This window comes from Esox lucius, chromosome 2 (assembly GCF_011004845.1).
Source record: "Esox lucius isolate fEsoLuc1 chromosome 2, fEsoLuc1.pri, whole genome shotgun sequence".
In the NCBI taxonomy this organism is placed as follows: Eukaryota; Metazoa; Chordata; class Actinopteri; order Esociformes; family Esocidae; genus Esox; species Esox lucius.
This window is the reverse complement of record NC_047570.1, coordinates 22,141,725-22,167,633: the sequence shown is the minus strand read 5'-3', so window position 1 is coordinate 22,167,633 and position 25,909 is coordinate 22,141,725. Positions and strand designations below refer to the sequence as shown.

The 25,909-nt window shown below is 40.3% G+C and overlaps 1 protein-coding gene across 2 annotated transcripts in view; it reads right to left on the bottom strand.

The window, feature by feature from the left end:
• Nucleotides 1-17,874, bottom strand: part of rras2 (RAS related 2) — a 43,726-nt gene extending 25,852 nt beyond the window's left edge. The window contains exon 1 of one of the 2 annotated variants that reach the window (XM_010890512.5): nucleotides 17,489-17,874. In XM_010890512.5, coding sequence (XP_010888814.1) covers nucleotides 17,489-17,590 — 102 coding nt within the window. In that variant the 5' untranslated portion in view covers nucleotides 17,591-17,874. Of the gene's footprint in view, nucleotides 1-8,235; nucleotides 8,327-17,488 lie in introns of those variants that run through there. The other variant, XM_010890513.5, reaches the window with a different exon arrangement.
• Nucleotides 17,875-25,909: the final 8,035 nt, after the last annotated feature.

Below are 25,909 nucleotides of genomic sequence, written 5' to 3'. Positions count from 1 at the left end.
ACCTCACAAAGCACAAAAGGGATTTCGACTCCAACCATCTTGATTTGTTAAGAAGTTATATAGTTAGTAACAGACAAATGACAAATGAAGCTAATCCATTGTACACAATTTAAAGTAGAGGCAAACAGCCTTTTGTTACTGGCCCAATGCTCTGGACAACTAGATCACCCTGCTGCCCCAGAGGTATAAAGGAGTTAAGAAAGACGTGTTGCGTGTCCAAGGATATAACATGGGAGAACGAAAGTAGGAGAAATCTGAAGGTGTTGCTCGATGCCTTTAATTACAGCTTAAGCAATGGGACAACAGGTCTTTAAAATCAGCTGTGCCAGCCTGGCCGAAAGAATAAGATGGCTTGAAAAGGTCGATCACTTTCTAAGGATCTTTGTTTGTACACTACAATCAAGATATTGATGTCACTAGATATGTAGTGTGAACCTGTGGAAATCCCTACCATACGAGGCAGCAAATGGATGATTGTTTTAATAGCCTTTCCAGAGGTATTGCAGTGTAGAGAATATTATTGACAGGTGCGGCTATCGGTTCAAGCAAGAAAACAATAAGTGATTTATCTAATGGATGCTCTAAACAAAGTGAAAGTGAAGTGAATGTTTTTGTTTATAGCCAACATTTAATCTGATTTGAAAAAATTATAAGTTAATGTTATTAGTTGTGTCTTTATGGTGAGCAGTCTTCTGGGGCTCCATTCAGTTACAACAGACTTCATTAGACACTACAAAGGATCTGTGTTCAAACCTCATAAAAAATGACAACATAACATAAGAAAAAGTCAAATTGCCAATACAAAGCCCCAATAGTGGTTATTATGTCAAATGGTTTACAATTTAGGGTGATTCAGGTGTAAGAATAAAATGGCAAGTAGCCCAGCCTTGTGAAACCATATAATTTATGCAGGCTACCTGTATCGGTATTCCCACAATTATTAATGACAAATAATGTACCGGGAATACATTACAAATCCGGTGTGGGATTGGGATGTTTTAAGATTCCACCTACAGTGAGGAGAACAAGTATTTGATACACTGCCGATTTTGCAGGTTTTCCTTCTTACAAAGCATGTAGAGGTCTGTAATTTTTATCATAACTACACTTCAACTGGGAGAGATGGAATCCAGAAACTCACATTGTATGATTTTTTTATAATTTGCATTTTATTGCATGACATGAGTACTTGATCACCTACCAACCAGTAAGAATTACAGCTCTCACAAACCTATTAGTTTTTCTTTAAGGAGCCCTCATGTTCTCAACTCATTACCTGTATTAACAGCACCTGTTTGAACTTGTTACCTGTATAAAAGACACCTGTCCACACAATCAGACTCCAACCTATCCACAATGGCCAAGACCAGAGAGCTGTGCAAGGACATCTGGGATAAAATTGTAGACCTGCACAAGGCTGGGATGGGCTACAGGACAATAGGCAAGCAGCTTGGTGAGAAGGCAACAACTGTTGGCGCAAATATTAGAAAATTGACCGTCGTCTTGAACTTCTTCCATCTCCCTCAGTCTGGGGCTCCATGCAAGATCTCACCTGGTGGGGCATCAATGATCATGAGGAAGGTGAGGGATTAGCCCAGAACTACACAGCAGGTCAATGACCTGAAGAGAGCTGGGACCACAGTCTCAAAGAAAACCATTAGTAACACACTACGCCGTCATGGATTCAATTCCTGCAGTGCACGCAAGGTCCCCCTGCTCTAGCCAGCATATGTCCAGGCCCGTCTGATGTTTGCCAATGACCATCTGGATGACCCAGAGGAGGAATGGGAGAAGGTCATGTGGTCTGATGAGACAAAAAAATAGCTTTTTAGTCTAAACTCCACTCGCCGTGTTTGGAGGAAGAAAAAGGATGAGTACAACCCCAAGAACACCATCCCAACCGTGAAGCATGGAGGTGGAAACGTCATTCTTTGGGGATGCTTTTCTGCAAAGGGGACAGGACGACTGCACTGTATTGAAGGGAGGATGGATGGGGCCATGTATCGCAAGATCCTGGTCAACAACCTCCTTCCCTCAGTAAGAGCATTGAAGTTGGGTCGTGGCTGGGTATTCCAGCATGACAACGACCCCAAACACACAGCCAGGGCAACTAAGGAGTGGCTCCGTAAGAAGCATCTCAAGGTCCTGGAGTGGCCTAGCCAGTCTCCAGACCTGAACCCAATAGAAAATCTTTGGAGGGAGCTGAAAGTCTGTATTGCCCAGCGACAGCCCTGAAACCTGAAGGATCTGGAGAAGGTCTGTATGGAGGAGTGGGCCAATATCCCTGCTGCAGTGTGTGCAAACCTAATCAAGAACTACAGTAAACGTATGATCTCTGTAATTGCAAACAAAGGTTTCTGTACCAAATATTAAGTTCTGCTTTTCTGATGTATCAAATTCTTATGTCATGCAATAAAATGCAGACTTCTACATGCTTTTTAAGTGGGAAAACCTGCAAAATCGGCAGTGTATCAAATACTTGTTCTCCCCACTGTATCTTAGTCATTGGTGGGAAGATGTTTGGTACAAATCCAATGTTGAATAACATTTGAATTGAAATGTCTCTAAACTCAACAAAACCATTTTATCATTATGAATAACATTTACGGTCAACAGTTAAGGTTAGCTTAGGAATCATAGTAGCTTGTGCATCACAGTATTAATTGTAAGTCATTAAGGACCACCAGTACTTGGATATGTTTATACTGATTGTAATAGCACTGCTGATATGTTCATACTAAACATAACCTCGTTTTCCAAAATAGTTGCACATGCATGCAATTCCTGAGATGATGAGCTGGTAACAAGTCAAATTCCCCTTCCCCCATTAAGCTATTCCTAAGCCCAACAATTGCAGTGTTGATAATGCCTTCTCTATGGCCCCTCAGTAGTTTTGCTGCGAGAGGCAGAAAAAGTTGTTATGGTTGGACTCAGTCTCTTTTAGAGACTATAAGGCCTCCAACCACATTCTGCTCTGGTGCATCATTATCAATGACAGCCTTTGTTTAAGTGGGTTAGGTTTGGCCTAAGTGACACTATATCTACACCACAAACACAGGCTATAAGGCAGCAAGTCCAAATCAGGATAATGAGCAGAACATATTCAGGCTAAAAAAGCACAACCGGAAGAAAGTGTGATGATTTGTTGAAATGTTTCACATTGCCACATAGCAAAAAAGAACACCAAACAAACTAAAATGCTTAAACAAAACCATGCATTCATGCCAATACTTTGTTTATTGGAAAAATTCTTACTTTATTTCCAATTATCATCAATAAGCATACCTTGCATCCAAAACTTCACATTGTAACTTTCAAGTTGGTCTTCCAACGACATGAAGAAGCTCCTCAAACACAGACATACAGATTTATTTAAAGAATTCAAGGTGAGTTTCAATTCACGTTACATTAACAACGTATCAAAGGTATTAATATTATTCTTGATATATCCTTATCCTAAAACACACGGTACCATTATTTTAGTTTGAGACAGCTGGCATTGCTGTGTAGCCTAGCCAACTATGTTCCATACGACGTTTACGGTGCATGTCCACTGGTCCGGCGCGCCCACGTCCTCGGACGGATACAATTCATTTTCTATGAATAGCGTAAAGGCGTTGTTGACGGCCGTTTGAGCTGTTCCGGCGCGTCAAGAAGTTGGGCCATAGTCAAATCATGCATATGAATCCGGCTAACGCGAGGCGTTTATCCAATGGAATTAGAGGTTGAATCTCAAATCACATACTTGCATACTATATAGTACGCCTCCTGTGCATGCTTTTTGGGGTAACATAAACCACAACCTCTTGTGCGCAGTAAATGAGGAGGGGTTTCCACGATTCTCTCGTCTTTTCACTTGACGAAAAAGTTTTATCGTCATATATATTGATTGCATTAATGTAATTTACGTATGACAGAAAAAGGAACGTTGTGCCATGAAATTCAATAGCTTTGGCAGAGTAAAGATCGTCTTCAGTCTCGCTAGCAATTACTCAATTCTTATGACTATTCCAAGTAGTAAGTAGATACTAGTAGGCTTATTACTGGCTAATAAGCTCTTAAAACAGCCAGTGGCAAAAGCCATACAGTTCACAGATGCTATTTGTGGTGGAAGTAAACTTAATAAGAAATGTTAGTCAGTTTAACACAATGTTTAATGGTGTCTAGCTAATTATTCAAACTTGGCAAAATCTAATGCTGAGACGCAATTTTATGAGGTAGTCTGTCCCCGACGGTCTCTATACTGGCATACTAGTTTACTATGTACTGAACAGTCCGTACTTTACCATCATGCGCGAAGTAACCACTACGGGTGCTTATCTTTCAGCGGGGGGAGGGCTGTGTTGACAGCCCTTCGTGATTTTTTTTTAACATGAAACCAACCAAAATTATTTTTCACACTCATGGGCAAAATAAAAACACATTTTGTAATGAGCACTATGCTAGCAGGCAACGTAATTGTGGTGCTGCCATATTTAGAAACAGTGCTAACTTATAAAACTGACCCGAGACACCAACAATCTCTGCCACAATCCTCCAAGCATTATTGCGCTTGTCCCCCACTACAATTTGCGTTTCCTCCAGTTGGTAGCAGAACTTTCCACATGGAGCAAAAATATTTCACATGTGCCGTTGCAGTACAACGATGGACCAACAAGGAAGACTGCCTCTTGTTTATAAAAGACCCACCTTCCATTGGATGACGCCTGGCGTCATGCAGATTCGTGGCCCAACTTATTGACACGCCAGAACAGCTCAAACGGCCGCGCTGCCTTCCAGTGATGCTTTGCGCAACCGTCAACAACGCCTTGACGTTGTTCATAGAAGATACAATTACATTTCTATGAACAGCGTCAAGGCGTTGTTGACGGTTGCGCAAAGGATCTCTGGAAGGCAGCGCGGCCGTTTGAGCTGTCCATAAGCAGCCATCTGGGGTAAGGTGGCACATTTGTAGGCGAATTCACGCCAGAACAGTGGACGTACACTGTTAAACCTGGCCTAGAATGTCGCAAGGAGATCCAACGAGAATACACGTTTCAGTTGCCAATTAAGGCCCTGATTTCTGAACAACAGATGCATTAATATCTTTCGGGTATTTTTTAACAAAGCTGAGATTAACGTCAAAGTGCATTCAGCTTATTGTACGCACCCTTAAACCTACCATGTTTTAAGTCTTAAGTCTAGAAGTACCTAGGGAAGAGGGGTTTGTTTCCCCTGGAAAGCATGACCATACTGGAACAATAGGCACATTGTATAGAGATATTGATAAAGTGATTAGGTTGTTTGCCATTGTTACATGGAGCCTGTGTTCAAGAATTGCTGAGTCATCCTACATTACTAGCAAATTAGGTTAATTGTTTTTCTTTCTTTCCCATTCTTTTGCAACAGTTACCACACATCTCATTAAACATTCTTATTGAATGACAGAATTAAGTAGGAGTTCCCCTTGAGCTTTTCTTCTAAAGAAAAAGGTCAAAACAAGCGAAAATGTACTAGCAAACACCATGGAAATGTAGTCATAATAAATTCTCAATCTGACACAGAAATGGGGGAACGTTGGAAGTTCATAGCAGTGTGAACTAATAGGTTGTGTGTTAAGGACAGTCCGTATAATGTTGTTTCAATTAATAACATGTACCAAGTCTAGTATGAGGACACTTTTTTACTATGGCTATATATTACACTGATAAACCCTTATGAAGCTGCATCTGATACAACAGAGAGGGTTGTTTTCCCACAACAGGAAGTAGAACAGTCTATGCGTTTAAGGTTTGGTAACAAGAAAGGCAGAGAGTCGAGGGTCAGTAACCACCAGTCAGCCATGTTGTAAGTAGAAATCCTGACTCAGACCCAAGACAGGGCTCACCTGACTGCCTCCTGTGTGTGTAGTGTCCACTACTTCACCTAGCACACAACCACCTACTTTGCCCTATATTTTACTTTCATGTTTCAATTGCAGTAACAGTAGCTTTAAGACACATATCCTCCTTTACAGTACGATCCTATTACATATTCATCTCCTGTAGTGGCACACTATTAGCATTGGTGGTATTTCTCCAGACGGTAAGCTTAGCTCAGGATGATGTGTTAGAGAGAATAAGGTCTCTTCTTGGCAGCAGGTCAGAAACGCAGCACCATTACCGTTTTAGGCCAGCAGTCACACTACACAGACAGCAAAAATGTTATTACCTCAGTAGGCAGCTCCCCATAAATAACAGTTAATGGACGTCACTCTACTGCTTCAAGACTCCAACAGCCAGGGCCAGCGGGCAGGCCGCCCATTCAGAATGAGCAGTGACGCCCACCAGCACTTCCTCGTGAGCCCTCACAAAAGAACATCATCAATATAAGGGATGCATTTCAATCAAACCATCCATTCCAGGTGAGGGGAGTGGATGTGTATCATGAGAAAACAAACAAAAACATAAAAACAATTAGCTAGGCATCAGGAGTTTTTGGGGGGCGAGACAGTTAAGGCTCTCAGGTCTTCAAAAAGGCCACTTTAAATGGACAGTCAGGTTGAGCGGAAGACAAAAACAAAAGAATTGTTTAGACATACCAACCATTTATGAAATCATACTTGTTGGCTTTTGAACTGGTGTGCACGTTCCTTGTGCCAACTAAACATTCTTCTTCAATTGTGTTTGTTGAGACTAACAAAAGTACATATTAGGAGCCATAACTATTGACCCTGTCTCTCTAAACAGTAGAACAGCAGCTAAGCCACCCACCAGCCCACAGTGACATTTTCAGGACCAATTATTAAGGATATAAGGTAGCCACAAGCTTGCAAGCTTACAGTAATCAGCACAGACAGGGAGTCATTCATGTACTGTTGAGAATTTCCACCAAATGAAAGGAGTCCCCCAACAGGTGTCCATTCATAATGAGTCATTATCAGCTCAGCCTCAGATGTCAATAGTTGGTTTCTGAAAGCAGGGCGCGCCCACCTCGCCACCCCCCACCAAACGCCCCCACACCAAACAACCACACATAAAACCCATTATGATCAGTGGTGATATTTCTGAATCAAGGTGAGGTGACTTTGTCAAGTTGAGATCTCCTTTCAAAGTATGGTTTTGGAACAGATTGATAAATTCCATGTGGAAGGGTGAACCTTTTTAGCAAGTGAAGTTCTACAAATTATGTAAATATGTGCACAAGCGCAATCCACCTGATTGGTCATTTGTATCTTATCCATGTTTGGCATGGTGGTCATTTGCAGGAGTGTAAGTTCTTCATATACTATTAGTCGCATCTGCCCTAACATCCTTGTATTTTCAACTGATGTACGACAGTAATTCTACTTAGGTTTTAGGTTATGCACAAACAAACAACAGTAGTAGAGATAGACCGGCTAATCAATTGAAGATGGAATTAAAAATGATCAAAAAAGGAGAAGGACATGTGACAGGACCAGACAGGCAGCCTGGCAATTAAGCCAATCATCTAAATGCAGTAAGAGGGTAGAAAAAGCAGTCAGGTGTTATATTCTAAATTAGCCAAGAAATGGAGTACTTCATCATGAAGATGGTGTCAATAACACTGTCTATGTTGCACCACAGACCACAGCCTCAGCGAACACAACGAGAACCCTGTCAACGCTACGCACAACCCAGCTAGCTGCTGCAGTACGGGCTGCTGCTGAGAAATCACCTGATTACAAGCCTAAGGCGGTGCTACGTCACAGTCACACATAATGCATATGATACAGAACGGGAGGCCTGAGAGGCCCTGACGGATCCATAGCTAAATTGAACGGTCAACCACAAAGTCTAAGGTAAATATGTGAGAAGGTCACAGAGCTTAAATAGGTCAACGGTGCAACGGGTTCACACACAGGGACTCGCGGATGTGACACACATAACACTTCCTCCTCTTTTCACACACCGGCTGTCCCTCTTTGAATGTTACTATGGATTGGGCCAAATGTGGGGAAGCTGGTTGGAATGAGCGACAGCAGATGTCATCTGTGTGAGCTTGGAGATGGGAGGCATATGTTCCCTGTGTCTCTGCAGACCATTAAACAGCCTCAGGACAGACAGACATATTCTAATGTGTTCCTGTTCATGCTAGAAGGTGATTATCTGAACAGAAACACATGCACTCTCTGGATCCTTTCCCCCCGCCATCCCTGGCAACCCATAGAATCAAAGTCACTGTTTGCTAAATCATCAATGTACTGGAATTTACATAACAGTTGAAAGAAAAAAAAAAAGAATAATGTTTGCATACCCAAAGTGACTTCATGGAAATGTACAGCATTCATCTTCTGCTCTGCAAAGTGAGAGTTAGCATCCATTGTTGTGGTATTTTGTTGAAACTGTCAACCCAGTCTCATGTTCGTGTGTGTGTGTGTGTGTGTGGGTGGGTGTGTCAGAAGATGAGGTGTGAGTCAGGCCCTGACAAACATGGTATCTACTAGCAGTTGATTCAGGTAAACAGGATACCTAAAGTGATGGCAGGGCCTTTGAAAAGCCACAGGAGTAAATACACACTATGATGCGTGACAGAATGGGGGGGCGGGGGCAGAGAGACAGAGAAAAGACAGAAAGACACTGCGAGGAATTGAAAGTAGGGGAATTGTGGGCAGCAACACACGCATACACTCTGCTTTTCTCTAACTGATCACTGTCTCTCTCAACACCCCAACACTCTATCCCTCTACTTTTCTCTATGAATAGCCATGATCATGATAGAAGGAATGCTAAATAAACAATCCCTGTGCATAGCAACAACGAATACATTGCTGTGGTACTCAATGAGTGAAACTCAAAAAGGAACAAACCAAATTTACAAGAATAACACAGTAGCAATAACACAGCCTCTCTGACTGCTGTTAGCACTTCATTAGACTCCATGTACCTGACAGTGCTGGGAGATTAACTGAAATGTTGGTTATTTTTAGATTCCTAAATAATTGAACCAACATCATTTCAATTAGTTAGAATCTATTTCAGAACCCATTTCAGTATTTTTTTTGTGTGAGCTCAACACATAATTTCCCTAAAGAAGTCAAATCAGAGGCTGTGCAATTAAGTGGACACGGGGATATGGGTAGTTTGTTTCGTTCAGCAGCCAGATGAGTCATCATCTAGTTCAATGCGGAAAATAATACAAATAAAGAAATACTCTTGAATGAGTAGTTGTGCCCAAACTAGACTGGTACTGTATATCATTATGAAAGGAAAGGCAGGTGGTAAGGAAAGAAAGATTTAGAAGAAAGGGCCCTGTCAGCATCATATAAAATGAATTTGAGAAGACAGCAAGGGAAACAGCAATCTGCACGGTGTGCAAAATGTAAATCAAATGTTTGGCAGAAAAACCATAAAAACATAATAGAAAAAAACATTTTCCAAGACTCAATTAGGCACTGATAACAACAGTGATATGGAGGCTTCCTCCCTTGCGTTCAGCTGAATCCTTCTGAAATAAAGCTCCTTCAATCTGAGTCGATGTGAAGACATGCCTTGAGCCTGGAGCACTACCACACACAAGACATTTCTTTTAAAGCAGCATCTAACTCCGATTGACATTTATGACACAGCATAAACCAACAAACACAACAAATTATGCAACAGTCAATTAGCCAGCAATCAGAATGGGTCAATATTTGCTTAAAGTAATCAATCAGCTAGTCACCCTTTCTAATTGTCAATTAGGAAAACCAATCTATGACTTAAAACAAAGCAAACACTTTTTTAAACTAAACTTTAGGTTACTGTTATAAAACAGGTAGCAATATTTAATTTTAAAAAGCTTTCTTTTTGGCTTATTTTATCACCAAACAGCAAAAATGAAGTAAAATAGATTGGCCTGTGATCTTCTGATCCAGCACAAAAATGATTGGCAACCCGAAACAAAACCTTCAGTGGGACTATGAGGGGCATATCTTGAAATCTTACATTCAAAAGAAACGTAACGCTAGCAGCCATCACTACCTTCAAACCCTTTTAGACACACAAAAAAGCATCTACAAAGAGACGTGAGGAGTCTATGATCAACATAACAAACCTACTAAGACTAAGCATTGCTGATTGAGATACCAATATTATTTTAAATAAAATGAAGCTCATAGAGAAACTTGACTCCCTGCCATCATTTTTGATACATCAGTAATAAATGGTAATAACACGCCCAAAGAATTTCCAAAGATGAGTATGACGTACCTGCAGCGGAAGTCAGCAAATGGATCACCCACAGGATATGACTGGTCACCTCAGAGCCTTGACCTCAACATAATCAAAGCTCAACATTAACTCTTGTCCAAGTAAAAAAACATTTATGGGACAAGAAGAATGTAGACTGAGACTAAGCAGGTCTGAATGGACAAGTCAAAGAAATCCTTATTTACCACAAAGTACAGATTGGGCTTAAATTCAGCTGCATGTTAGAGTGGCTCTTATTTTCATAAGATCTGTGTTGTATGTATCTATGGCTGCAATTTTGCCTACATTGCCAAACACATTGTGCATCAATTATCCTCATTCAGTCAGATTGAGAGTAGTAGACAGTTAACATTAGTCAGTAAATTGTTTCTATGACTGAAAAGTTGGCTGAGTACCAAGCAAACGCCCACTCCATCTACCACTAAACATTGTCAAACCAGCTGAATAAAAAGGGCCAGGATTTGTGGATTTGTGACTTTAATGTGTACCATTTTTACAACTAGTTGCCAGAAATAGTGCACTGCATCTTTAAGGGAGACTTAATCTCATGTTTCTAGGTTACTGATATTGTTTTGTTCGAATGCTTGGTAGATTTGCAATGTTGATTAGAGTTCGAACTGCCAATGCAAGTGAACAGTCCAATTTACTGGGTAACATTAAAAATCATACTCACGCGTTACGTGTTTTATGGTCTAATTGGGGGGGGAAATACCTTGGCTGAGAGGACAGGATAGAGGTGGGCCATGTCTGGCAATAAAATGGATCAGAAAAAAATTATTGCCAGCCAATCCATCATAATTTGTAGCCATGTGTTTAATTGTTACTAAGGCATGTTGCGATATGGAAGTTTCTTAAATCACAACCGATGTCAAAGAAGAGTTGTGTTGAATCCACAAGAAGCCTGGAAGTACTTACCACTATTAGAATAAATGATATAACTGCCTACCAAAGCAAATGTCTTCAGTTTTGCATTCTAAGGGAAAACACAAAATACTGACTTGTTTAAAACTGAACAATTTGTGTTTCTCTCCATTTATGTTTCTTTACATTTACTTCAATGTAAAATAGTGTTTTAAAACATATGATGGCCTATGTCTTTTGCAGTAGCGTACATGAATGTCAATGCATGAAGTAACCTATTCCAACATAACTTTTAGTCTCCCTCTTAAAAAAAAACATGCAGTCCAAAATAATACTCCTATTGGACTCTTTTTTGTTTTGTTCTGTAAGCAGTAAAAGTATTGTTCTATTGTTGTTCACAATGAATGCTTTGAAAACTGCATCCCTGCTCAAAGCTGTTAAGAATGGTATAATTCAGAGGGACACAGTCAATGACCCAACTCTGTGAGAAATCAACAGGTGACCCTCGTGGAAAACAAACAATGTTTCCTAATCACCAGCCTTGGCAGCCACACGCAACACCAAGTAAGCATTCAGGCACAAGAACACTTCTTCACAACCGCCTTTGTAATAAACTGAGTACGGTCATCAGTAAACCATATCCTGTCGCATCTAGAAAGCTAAATGTAAGGGTTTATTAACTCCCTCAAAGGACATGTAGAACAGCTCGAACCCAAATGGAATTGCAGACCCTCTATCAGCGTTATGGTATGTGACAAGCTAGAGAGAGCGCAACAACACTGCCGAAGTCCAAAAATAGGTTTAAAGTGTGCTTGGTCAAGGCAGTTTCCACACTGCCTGGTATTCTGTTATACCTCGTCCAGGGAGTGTGGGAATGCACACCCCCTTCACCAGTACAAACACTTAACCAGTTGTGTCTACTTCATAGAAATGTGTTCAAAGCGTGCAAACACACACACACACACACACACACACACACACCATCAGTCCAGCACCATGACTACACATGCCCAGAAAAGTCTGCCCACTTCCTAAATCTGTATTCATTCAATTACTACCCAGAGTAGAGGCATTCCTTCTAAATTACCTCATATCTCAGTAATGAAAACCATACTCAGAATATGAGAGAGAACCTGTGGACTGAATTACTAGGAAGACACCACGGGAGTCCCTAGACAGACAGAGAAGTCCATGTTGCACCACACACTACAGCCGTTACAACATCGCCTAAGCAACACCCAGAGTGAGACCCCATCACTGTAATCAGAGAAAGCGAAAGAAAATGAAAGAGAAACAAAGACCAAAGAAAGGAGAGAGAAAAACACTGTTAGACCCAACTAAACCATGAGAAAAGAAAAAAAGAGAAAAGTGGCACACTGGAAAGAATCAAGCAACAAAAAAAAAATCTACCTTGCCCTAAATAAAGAGTACACCTTACCACTGTGACTGACCCAAAATAAATAACAATGAATGAGCATGGCCTTTCTTATGAGGAGGGGCTGCTATAGGCCGACTTGGCTCTTGAAGACAGGCTATGTGCATACTGCCCATTAAATGAGGTGTAAAGGGAGCTGCACATCATAATCTCCTGCAAAATATGACCACACTAAAGACATTTCCCTTTATACAGACCCTCATTGAATTTGAAACAAATCAAACAATAATGAACTTGCCCATTTTTTATGCTAGATATCGCAATGTGCAATCACAGGAATATATCTTAAGACTCAACAATGTAAACCAATAGTTACTTTTTTTTTTTCTTAGTCATTCATTCTTTAACTATTTACATATTGTTAAAGCAACACAGATAATATAACATTTGAAATGCTTTAATCCTACTGAAACATCACTGGTCTATATCAAAGCCTTTATGATTATCAGGCTGGATACAGTGCTCTCCCACTGGATGTGCACAGCAGAAAGTCAACTCCAGCATCCTGTAATGAAACAGAGCCAGGGATAAAGGCTAACAGCTATGTGTTAGTATAACAGCATGTTTCACTACAATCATTCAACCCAGAAAGACAATAGCATTTCACTTATACAGATGACATGGTTACTAATGATAAATTCCACAAAGGAACCATAACAGAAATGTTTTTTATATGACATTATATATGGGATCAAATGGCTGGACCCGGACCACCTAATGCGTCACACAGTCTTGTTGTGTCTTGGCTCACAGATGTCACGTTAACAATCTATGTAGCATAGCTTTTGTCAGATGACTCAATATTTTAGGATCTCTCTGCCAGTCCAGGCTGACTGGCTTGGCTCTGCTGTAGCCTCTTCAACTACTCCTAGTGGCCTGCCCTGACACTCTTTTTGGAGTGAGCGACATCATCATCCTCGCTACTCTGTAACCCCAAAGGTTCCTGTGAGCCTTAGGAGTCTCTTTTTTTTTTTTTTTTTTATCCCATTCAAAAGAGGCCAAGCCTGGTTAATAGGATAGAAGTGTCCCATATCTCTATGTAAATACATCTCTGTAATCCTTTTAATGTAAAAAGTGAGCAAGTTGTTTTTCCCAGTCAATCTATTTACGTGCTCACTAACACACGATCACAATCCCAGCCAGGCAGGCTCCGGCTCTTGTTTTCCAATAGAAATCTAGGAGGTCCACTGAGAAGAACAGGAGTGGAGGGACTTCCTTTTCCAAAGACCCTGATTCCAACTGTTCCACGCTCACTAACCAAACATGACTCAAACAACCCCCCAGCCCACACCCCAACCAATCCTCCACCCACCAACCTCCCTAACACAGATCTGCTTGGGAAAGCCTTGACTAAACTCCAGCTGTCAGGCTTTTCCTCTGGCAGCTGACTTCTAAAAAACTATGTGACAGTGCTGTAGTTGCTTGCCGATACTGTTAACATCCTACTAATTTTTCAAAATCCCTTTATTCCTATATATCCATACATATACCAAATAATCAATAAGAAAAATGAACTAACCCCATGCAGTTGTTCGACCAGCTGCAATGGCGCACAAACCAAAACATTACCTAAATAATTTAGGGAGAGTGTCCCACAAACTTTCTATGACCTGCTGTAACAATCAATCAATCAAATTTATTTATAAAGCCCTTTTTACAACAGCAGTTGTCACAAAGTGCTTTACAGAGACACCCGGCCTTAAACCCCAAGGAGCAAACAACAGTAGTGTTGGATTTCAGTGGCTAGGAAAAACTCCCTAAGAAGGCCGAAATTTTAGGAAGAAACCTAGAGAGGACCCAGGCTCCGAAGGGTGACCAGTCCTCTTCTGGCTGTGCCGGGTGAGATATTAAGAGTCCAATTGGAATAATTTATACATTTATCTGGGCTAAATCCAGAGTCTATTTGATTTTAGACTAGGTCAAAAGTATGACCAGGTGGATAAGGACAGGGAAAGCAACGGGCCCCCCAAACCAGGTACTCCGCAGATGTGGACCAGGACCTCATCTCCTCCTAAAATTTAAAACTGGAGGAGACTGAGAAAAGTTAGAAAGTGCATTCCTCATATCCCCCAGCAGTAACAGGCAGCTACAATGTGTTCCTCTCAAAACGCATTGACCCACTCGCTCTCTCTCAGCTTGGGGCCTGGCTGGTCAATGGGCAAGCAGGCACAGAATGAGTGACGTCTCCTCCAAACCTTCCGCAGTACCCATTTATCACAGACCTGACATATAGTATGTGAGTCTCCTTAGCGTTTTAGATGTACAAATGAATAGATAGGAGGGTGATGCTCATCTAAAATATATGGTTGCATGTCATTATGTTACAGTGCTATCCACAAAGAACACAGTTGATTGGTTATCATGAAGAGTACAGTTTTACAGTATTGATCAAGACTGGACGCAGATTTGAGACCAAGGTTCTGAATTGCTAAGTTTGTAAACGAAGAAAAAGCAATCCTGCAGAAACATTCTGTGAAGGGCTGATGTGAACTGCAGAGGTCTTATCCAACCTATCTATATTCTAATGACAAACAACAATATCATTCTATAGGGACACTGGGTTCATAACATAAGAAGACGTTACTTACAACACATTAACAGTCTGGTTACTTGATAGTAACTAATCACATGACAGTCTCATCAGTTGTGTCTACTGTTGCCTATCTCTGCTGGAACCAACACTTTCATAATTTCACCCAAAAAAGCATTTGCTAATAATAATAATAATAATAATAATCATCATCATCATATACGGCTTTTAATATACAATACTTATAGTTGTAGATCCATAACAATGAGCAGTGGCATAAAATGTAACATAAGCAACACCAAAAATACAATAGCAAATAAACTTGAGCTCATCACAACACTGTAAAACTGCATGAAGACAGACCTCACAACATGGGCAGCAGCAGAGGATGACAAAAACTCAAAATCGCAATAGCACAACCTTGTAGCAAGACACAACCAGTCATCAACACAACATTATAGAAGCACATCATGACAACAAACACAACACATTAAGAACATGTCAGAAAACAACACAAAAGAGAAGAAAGTAGAGACAAAGCACAAGCACATCACATAAAGCAGCTACAAGTTTCAGTAAATGTGTGTGTGTGTGTGTGTTAGACAAGGCTATCATTGACAAAGCTATTAAGGACAACTGTGGCTGTGCAATGGTTGCTTGAGCCATTGCCCTGAAAAACAACTATCTTTGGAAGCAGCTGTCATTGCTCTGCAATTTTTAGAGCAACAAAAGGGATTGATAATATAAACAGATAAATAAGGAACACACAATACCAACTAGAGAGAGGCAGCATATTTCCTGTAAATAGTATGCTTACAATTATGGATGTGTAGTCCGACTGACAATTTGTTTGGATCCATGTAAAGGTAATTTGGTTGGCTAAACCAGGATTGGATATTTAACAGGTTTACTCATTGCCTGATAATAAACATGGGCATTAATAAATATGGTAGGAAATAGGACATAGGGTTTGTTAATATTCCAAAGTGCAGAGCAATGTAAATTGACATAGTAGTTTTGATTTTCAGATTTAGGCTTTCATGCCCAGCAGAATCAGAACTTATTTGTTAGGCTACAGTGTAGCCACAACTTCAGAATCTCAGAAGTGGGGTTTTACCCAAATTCCGGCTGAAGGATTCACAGGATCTTTAAGGAACATGTAGGAAATGCAGAGTCCTCAAGCTAGAAGTTCAGGAAAATCTGGGAATTTATTGAAAGTTCTCAAAAGCTAATCAAAACAAAACTTGTATACTCTGTTCAACTTCCTGTCTTCTGCAACATGTTGCCCAGTTGCAAGACTGATTAGTAAGACAGACAAGTGTCAAACACAGACAGGTTTGTGCGAAATTTGGAGGGGGTTGTAGCATCTAAAATCAATCAATTATTTGATTCAATAATTCCTGGACAGAACAAATAATGCACAATTACTTTACTTCGTTGACTCTGGATCATTCTCCTTCTGTCCATTAGTACCTTAGTTTGTCAGTTAGTTACATCCCATTTCAGACATCATAGGCCTGATAAGAAAAGGTTTGTGAATTACCATAGGAGATGAGACATTTGCTCACATTACTACATAAAACATTGCTGCTACTGACAAACACATTCAAAAATGTCTTTAATGAAACAACATTTAGTGCTGATGTTGCAAATACACAAGATATGCAATAACATTCATAGTGATCACACAACTTAATCTGTTAAACTCCGTGCTCCAGTGCTCAAATCTGGCACACATGATCAGGGATATGGTTGACATTATCAAACACAGGCCACATTTTGACTCGACTTGGGTAAATTCTCTTGCCATAAAGATCTGGCACTTGTAAAATTACACTGATTTGTCCACAGCGTGATGCATTAGTAATGGGGGAATACATGTTTACTGTATCCGTGTTAATGATTAATTAAAACGGAGGTCTAATATTGGGGTATTTACTCAACTTTGCGAAGAAGTGTTTAAGCTATTCCTGTAATACATTTTTGGCAATTCCTGTAATACATTTTTGATTAACTTTGAATTAGACAATGTAACACAAGTGACATTTTGATTAATACCCTACGAAAAAAGATAAGTCGAATCACTCTTCATATAGGCACAGCACAAATTACAGCAAACTATAAGAATAACCAAACGTTATGATACTTAATTTGGTGTCAAATTGGTGCGTAATTACAGAACAACCTTAATCACACGTGATTATTTCTTCAATATTTCTTCTAGAATTTATTTTCCATAGCCCAGCGAATGCATTGCCAACTGTTAGGCCTACCCATTGATTAACAAATAGGCTATACTTATTCTTCATTTATTAAGCATTGCTCTGTACGAAACAGGCCTCGGTGAATATAATCGACTGTTTCGAGAAGAAAATAAACTTAACCCTCTTCATTCGCTTTTGAGTCCCCATTCGCAACAGCTCAGTCAACCTCACTACAGATTTCCAAACATTCCTTACAAAGTGCCTGGACAAATGACGACTATTTACTAACCTGTATAAATTGTATAGTTAGGGCTGACTTCCCGACACCGCCACCTCCAACCACAACCAGTCGATACTTCTCCTGCACCGAGCCGTCCTTCCACCCAGCCATCGAGGACACGCTTCTGCACTCGCCGCTGCCTGAACACACCAGTATTGAGGAGACACCCACTTTTCAATGAAAGGCCTCCAGTTGAAAAAATATAACGAAGGAAAATCACGAACCTAACTGACTAAAATGATAATGACGCCAACAATCCGTTCAAGTCTTGTGTATTGAAAAGTGCTCACTGCGTTACGGATGCCTGAGTCCATACGCCCTCCCGCAACAGCGTTTCTAACCACTGCGTTCAGCGTCGCAAGATGTGAAACAGATAGGACAGATCAGTTAGTCCAATACGATTGTCCGACGCTAGGGGCACTTCTCATGAGAGGCATGCACTAGTCAAATAGCCTATTATAACCATTAGGCTACTCATGTTAAGATCTTTGTGCATTTCAGATAGGGCTAACCATTGCTTTCAATAATGTGCTAATAACAAAAGAATAAGTATGATATTGTTCAACAAAATGGTAATAACGATTAATTTTGCCTTCATTGGCTACAATGAGGAAATTACTAATGTCTTCATGTAATTAACATAATCCACCATAAATCATACACATGGATGGGGATTTTAATGGATTTTCAAACATTCAGCGTTCATGTATCTCTGGTAGGTTAAATAAGCCTGTTTTCCAAGTACCTCGTGCTTTTAGTAAAAAATACATGTTTACAGTGGTGGAGGGATTGCTTTTGAATCATTACAAAGTCCCACTCATGGCCTTCTAATGCATAAGGTTGATACAAATATATGTATTCATATTATCATTTTGTAATATTTAGTTATTTTATAATTAATTGTAACTTTTCAATTATTTAAATGGCGTTCCGATTCCATTTCTTCAGTTTGGGTTGGAAAAAGAAGGGTTAATAAAAAAGAGTAAATAATATCTAATCAGAATTTGGTTTGGGTGATCTCTTAAGTAACTCAGCCAGCTTGAATTGAGAGGAATAGTTGACTTGCCATAACGCCCACAAAACCTAGTGGCAAAATCAGAACGTGTCTCTTTACATATTTTACCATTCATTTATCCCATAAGCAATTTAGGAATCACTTCAAATAAGGTTGGTGTGTCATTCATGCGTACTCCAGCTAAGTGTTTTGATAACCGTGTAACTCTCATCGGGACAAGGTCCATTTGTCAACATATTTGCATCAATTAACTCAACAAAAAATATTGCTAAAAATAGACAAAATGATTGTTAAAAGTCACCTTGTCCTACATATATTTACACAGTTATCAAAACGCAGAAATGGTTGTGCAGACCATATTTAAACAGCTATCAAAACGCAGACATGAAATGCAGACCTTATTTGAAGTGGATCTAAAAATCCCAGAGGGAAGTAATTTCTCACAGAAGTAGATTTGGCAGTGACGCCGACAGGGGGACAATCGTGAACGTTCTGCAACAGCCAATCAATGATAACCCAACACCAACAGCCAACCAGGGTAAAACCTTAAACACCAGCGCCAACATAACTTTGTTAAAGCTCTGAGTTTAGCGCTTTTCTTTGGAACAGGTCATTTCATTTTTCTTTTTTTTTTTATTCAGAACGTGATTCTCTATCGGGAATTGATTCGGAACCGCTTTCTGACGGGTGAGTAATTGCAAAATGTTGTAATTGTTGTTTTTTTTCTGAAAAAAATCCTACATAGTGCAGCTTAAAAAAACAAAAACATTTAACCAATACATTTGTCTAACTACAGTACTGTAGCTATCTGGCTAAAACATTGCCACCATCCAACCAAAACTAGGAGCACAGAAATGGAAGGACAAATCTAAAAGAGAACGTCTAACTATGTGTAGCATGTAGTAATGGCAGATTGTGACTGAGTACGTTATAAATTGAAAAGATATGACTTAATAAATGTGTTGAAAACAAATGCATTTCAATGTGGCCTAGTTATGAATTAAAATATTAAACAATAAAACGTTTATGGCTGTTTTTCTGGACAGTAATATTATTACTATTAATTTATTTTGTGGCCCGTTGTTTGGGTCCTAAATGTTAAATTCTGTCCTGGGCCCTGTCATTCCTGTTGGCGTCCCTGAGATGTGGTTCAGATTTTCTGTCACTCTGTATGCTACTCAGTTCATCTTTCCCTAAATCCTGAACAGCCTCCCTGTCCCTGAGAAACATCCCCATTGTTACGAACCCTGTGGCTCTAGCAGTCTAGGGTGGATGGTACAGAGACCCGTAACATAAAACTCATACAAATGAGTGTAGTGTAAAGGCACAGTGAGAACAAACGACACAGACAACCAAAGCTAACGTCAAACATAAAATGTTTATTATAATCACACGATAAAGGGGTTAGGGAAAAGGGGCTGAGTTGGACCCAAGAAATGCGCTAACAGTGATGCTCCTGGTACAGACCGCAACATAAGAACTCGGTCACCCGACTGCAGAGGACGAGAAACAACATGTTTATCATAATGACGTTTCATACGTCTCTGTGAGGAATACAGGGCTTCCTTTGCCAGCGCACCTGCACCATGTAGGCGCTCACAAAAGCGACTCACGTAAAGCTTTTGGAAAGCTTTGGAAAGATTAGAAAGGAAATTTGAACTGTGATCAGTTTCTACCACCTTAGGTAACCCAAACGTTGAAAATAATTTAATCAAGGCTTTTCTCACCACCGGAGCAGTAATCCTTCGCAGAGGAATGGCCTCTGGGTATCATGTGGCCACACACATAATCGTCAACAGAAACTGGTTACCAGCTTTTGTTTTCGGTAATGGTCCAACACAATCAACAACCACATGTTCGAAGGGTTTGCCTATGGCGGGTATGGTACAAAGAGGAGCGGGAGGAGTAACCTGGTTTGGTTTTCCAGTTACCTGGCAGGTGTGGCATGTCTGACAGTACTGAGCCACATCCTGTTTTAAACCGGGCCAAAAGAAATGTTGCAGAACCCCAGCATAAGTCTTGGTGACTCCCAAATGACCAGACCACTGGTGATCGTGAGCACGGGATAAAACAGTTTGTCGAAAGGCTGTAGGAACCACTATTTGGTAAATAGCATTCCAATCTCCACCGGCGTCACCATGGGATGTCCATTTGTGCATGAGGAGATTACCATCAATTAAGTATGCCATGTTTTTCTTCTTAAGCTCCTCCACTGAGACAACACTATATATTTTTTTTTTTAGCAAGGTTATTGTCACCCTTTTGGTTTTTGCAACCAGCTGCTCACGAGTTACCGGTAACTGTGTTGCGTCAGCAACATGTTCTACATTCTTCTTCCAAATCCTGGGCTGTTTGTCAGACCCCACCAGTTTACCAGAGGTAGCACACAAGCAATCCTCTTGGTCAAACTCTCTAGACAGTATAGTGCTCGACAATTCTATCACGTCATCCATTTGTTGTGCCTGAGCACGTGTGAAGTGAGGAACACATGTGGATACCTCTGTGCCAGCTCCTGCAAAAGAGCCTGGTCACTTTTAACCAACATCTCCAATATGGGAATCACCATTCCACCGGGAATATCGGTGCCCTTTACAAACGTCACCCCTTTTACTGGCAACATAGGACGTACTCCAACCCTGAAAGATCCACTGACCAGCTCAGAGTATACGTTCACAAAGTGCAATGGCTCTGGGTCAATTCCCATTTCAATTCCCTGGACTAACACACTGGATCCACAGTATGTATTTTCGGAGAAGGACAACACGTTAGATCGGATGAATGACTGCGCCGCACAAATATCTCTAAGGATCCTAACCAGACGCTGAGACGAATCGTTATCGTAATCCCTCAAATATGAATGGTTCATAACTGCAATCTGCAAACCACATTTACCTTGAGGCACCTGTCGTTTCTCAGACATTGGCGGCTTGGTGTGCAGAGGCGTCCCTTGTTTGCGTTTCAACAGGAAGCACTCATTAACCATATGTCCTGGCTGATGACAATAAAAGCATTGACGTATGTCATTCGGCCGAGTCTGACGTAGTGTTGGTTGACTAGGGCTCACTAGCAGTGAGCCATTTGTCAAACAGAGTTCCCTTGTCTCTAGCAAACTCCACGTAAGTCTGGGTAGATTACTTTTTTTGAGACCTAAATCTCTGTCGATATGCCTCAGGAACAAGCTCTTAGGCACGAAGAACAGTTGCTTTGACCACGTCATAATTCAAACTGTCTTGAAGAGGTGGTGCTGACAAAATCTCTTGGGCTTTACCTGTCAATCGACACTGGAGCAGTAAGCAATACGCTCAAACACGCTAAAATAAGAGTCAACCTCTGACTCTCTGAACACTGGTACCAAGGTGATCTGTCTGCTAATATTAAAAGTAGTAGAAGACCCCGCTGGTGAGGATGGCTCACTAGCAGGCACTGCACGAGCAGAGGCTAACCTCGCCGTCTCTGCCTCCAGCTCCAGTTCTTGATCAAGTCTACGTGTCTCCTGCTCTGCCTCAAGTTTACGCGACCCCTGTTCGGCCTCGAGTTTGCACATCTCCAACTGGAGAGTTTCTCGCCTGATCTGTGCTCACTCTTCCGCCTCCACTTGGAGCCGTGTCGAACGGACATCCCTTCTGGAGTCACTGTCTGACAGCGGGGAGAGTGGGTCAAAACGGGGCAGTGTGGCTGGAGCCTTGGCCTCGCCCTCGTCCTCAGACATGGACGGGCTTACAGGAGCAGCAGCCACATCCCGAACAGGAGCAGCAGGCTCAGGCAGCGGCAACACAAGCACCTGCTCCTCCAATAAAACATCTAACAAGTTTTCTGACCTCCGCTTTAACTAAACACTTTGGTATGGTTAAAGAAAAATGGTCAGCCAAAGCCAGTAAATCCACTTTACGGCATCTATCAAAATCCTCCCACGTGGGGTTATTCAAAATGGCATCCAAATCAAAAGTAGCCATCGTAAGCCAGCAACCCGAGCCAATTATTTTTTTCATGATCAAGCTGCATTATATATGCCCTTTACTTAGGAGTGGCTTCCATCTGGCCACTGTACAATACATAAAGGCCTGCAGAGATGGTTACAATGGCAGGTTCTCCCAATTTTGCAGAGAAACAATTTTATCTTGGAGGTCTTCAGAGAGATTCTTGGATTTCATTGTTTTGCTGTTTTCTTTGGCATGTACTGTGAAGTACGGGACCTTCTATAGATATGTGTGAGCCTTTCTAAATCATGTCCAATCACAGGTTGCACAGGTTGCCTCCAATCGAGTTCTAGAGACAACTCAAGGACCAAACACAAGATGCATCTGAGCTCAATTTAGAGTGTTATGGCAAAGGCACTAAATACTTGTGTATTTACAAACCTTTCTAAAAACATGTTTTTGCTTACAGGGACAGGGAGCATTATAGGGAGTTGTTGTGTAGAAAACAACCATCCACTTTCTGAAAATAAAAACAAATGTATGAGGTGCTTTGCATATCTATGAATCAAAGAGTGTGTTTATCTTAAAATAATTGTTTATAGCACACTTTCCATCTATGAGCATAATTGAAATGACAAGGCAACATTTCAAAATCTTTCTTGCCAGTATCTGCTATATCTCTTTCCTCCATCATCTCACCTTGTTTCTTTCTCTTTTCCTCCATTACCTCATCTTTTCCCTGTCATTCTGTATATCCTTTGTGTCTTGCAATCCCAAAGTGTAGCTATGTTTTGATATCTTACCGTTTCTTCTGTATCAGTCAAGAAATTGACTGATACAGAAGAAAGTGTCAGTCAATATGAGTTTGTAAATTAGTCTTTCAAGAAATATAATTCTACCTTTGTAATACAGTCTACAGTCATTATTTCATGGATTGAGTTTCAGTATAAATGTATTTACACTAAAAACTAGCTAGTTTATTGGCACCACTATCAACTGTAGTTAAGTTTGTGCCGTTTGAATATTAGCCAGGGTTCAAATCAATTTGATATAGGGAAATGAAACAACAAGACAAGCATTTTTTCATTGAAGCCAGCCAGCAAGCTTAGATGATCCAAAAATTATTACCAGAGTTTAGATGATACCTAAAGATAAAACACCTGTGACAGCTGAGAGAAAAACTGTTAAAAAACAAACTTTGCAAAAAAGTCTATGCTGAAAGAAAGATTATATGAAACGTATATCTGCTTATCTGGATTCACAATACAACATACAAGTAATCACAGCATTATGTAAGAAGATGGTAATAATCTATTCTACAAAATGTTAGCTTTAAAAAAAAAAAATCAGTTAACCATTTCTGTTATGCATTAGGTGTAATAAAAACATCAAAAAATATACATAGGACATGGCCTTGATGTCCCCAGTGGTAGTTACAGTTACACGTTTTATCGACTATTAGTTAGCTGAAATTGGGTTAATTAACACTAAAGCAGTATCTCTTGAACCATTCAAACAAGAGGGTCCAATCCAACTATTTCACGTTTAGGCTATCCTAAACAACATTTCTCAAACGTTTTTCGAAGACTACGACATTAATTAGCATAATTTGCATTAATTAACTCAAAAGCAGTATCTCCTGAACCATTCAAGTTAGAGAGACCATCTTTGTTTCAATTGTTTCGGCTATCCTAACTTAAAGTTCTTAAACACTTATTGGCTGTGACTCTATTAAGGGAGGGACTAAACTTGGTTTCACATGTCTCAGCTATCTCAAAATAAAATTCTTAAAAATGTATAAGCTATGACAATACGAATTAGCATTAATTAATACAAACAGCATTGTTTACATTTAGTAATTTAGCAGACGCCCATCTTCTTAACTATTTACAGTAAGTGCATCCATTTTCAGAAATCTGGTTGAAACAACCATCCCGTTTAGTAGAGTGCATTCTAATCAATTCTAATCTACAAAAGAGCTGGAAAGACGACCATACAAATAATAAGCAAAATTCAACAACAGACAGAGGTGGAAGTGGAACTGTTGTACTCAATAAAAATGTAAGTTTTTAGATGATTTCTGATAATGGTTAGAGACTCTACCATCCTAGTTTTGAGTAAAAGCCTGCTCCACCACTGAGGTGCCAGGACAGAAAATAGATTTTACAGCATGGACTGGGAACTCTCAAGAGCCCATTGGTGGTTTAATGAAGGGTTTGAGCAGTGCCTGAAGGTAGGGAGGAGAAGCTCCTCTATTTGCTCTGTAGGGAAGCACCATGGCCTTCTAGCAGATAAAAGCTTCAACTGGAAGCCAGTGGTGTTTGCAAAGAAGTAGGGTGACATGGGAGAACTTTGGAAGGTTAAACACTTGTTGGGCTGCTGCATTATGAATAATTTGAAGGGGTTTTGTGGCACACACCGGGAAAAGGGGCATCATTGTTTGGGGTTGCCTTGATTGCCATCACTGTATTCCACATTGTGTCTATCAAAAAGCTTAAGATGAACTGAAAATGGCTCTTGCAAGAGGACAGCAATCTAACACACATTCATGTGAATCCACAATATCCTAGAAAATAAGAAGTGAAGGGTTATGGAATGGCTGTTCAAAACCCAGATTCTAAACCCACAGAAATGCTGAGGGAAACTATTGGGCTGTACCCAAACATTTCACAGTGTAAGCAGTTCTAAATGGATGATTGGGCAAATATTTCTCACAGTCATTGTAGACTTGATAGTCATTACATACAGACTAATAGACAGTTCCAAGATACACTACATTAACCTATTTGGGCCAAGGGCAACATCAGCAATTGAAGTTTTTTCTGCACTGAGGCAATTGCAATTATTAATACATGTATGCAAATTATAGTGTGTGCCTTTATGTGTCATTTGTTTTAATAACTTCCCATAAAACATTAGTTTTTTCTTCTCTGTCTGTTCCTAGAAGGGCCCTTCAGGAAGACATTCTTTTGAACTCCAGAATGAACAAATTCCAAATGACTCCCACATAGCACTAGAGGCATCTGAGGAATTTCAATTAACTACTGAAATCACAGTCTCTGGGATTGTAGAGGAAGAACAGGAGCGGTGCAGGAGTCCTTCCGTTCCTCAGGAAATATTACCTGTTAACTATGTTAGAGATCACTCTAAGGTTAATATGCAAGTTCAGTACAATACTCTGTGAGGATTGGTGAGTAACAGTATGTATGTACTCATGTCAATTACCTGTTTTCATAGTTGATATAAAACTCTCTTCAGTGCTTATTTTAATGCAATTATCAGCCAGGGACAAACTGACAATTCATCTGTATGGCACAGAAAACTAGGGCCATTGACAACGTTGAGAGAAACGTGTTTCTGAGTGTGATTTTTACTAAGCCGTTCTCTTTTTAATATTGACTTTTGTGCTGGAGGTGTCTTGGATTCTATTTAAAGACTCTGGACACAGCCCATGTGTATCTATTGACCTTCTTGTCATCTGAATGTACAAAAACATTG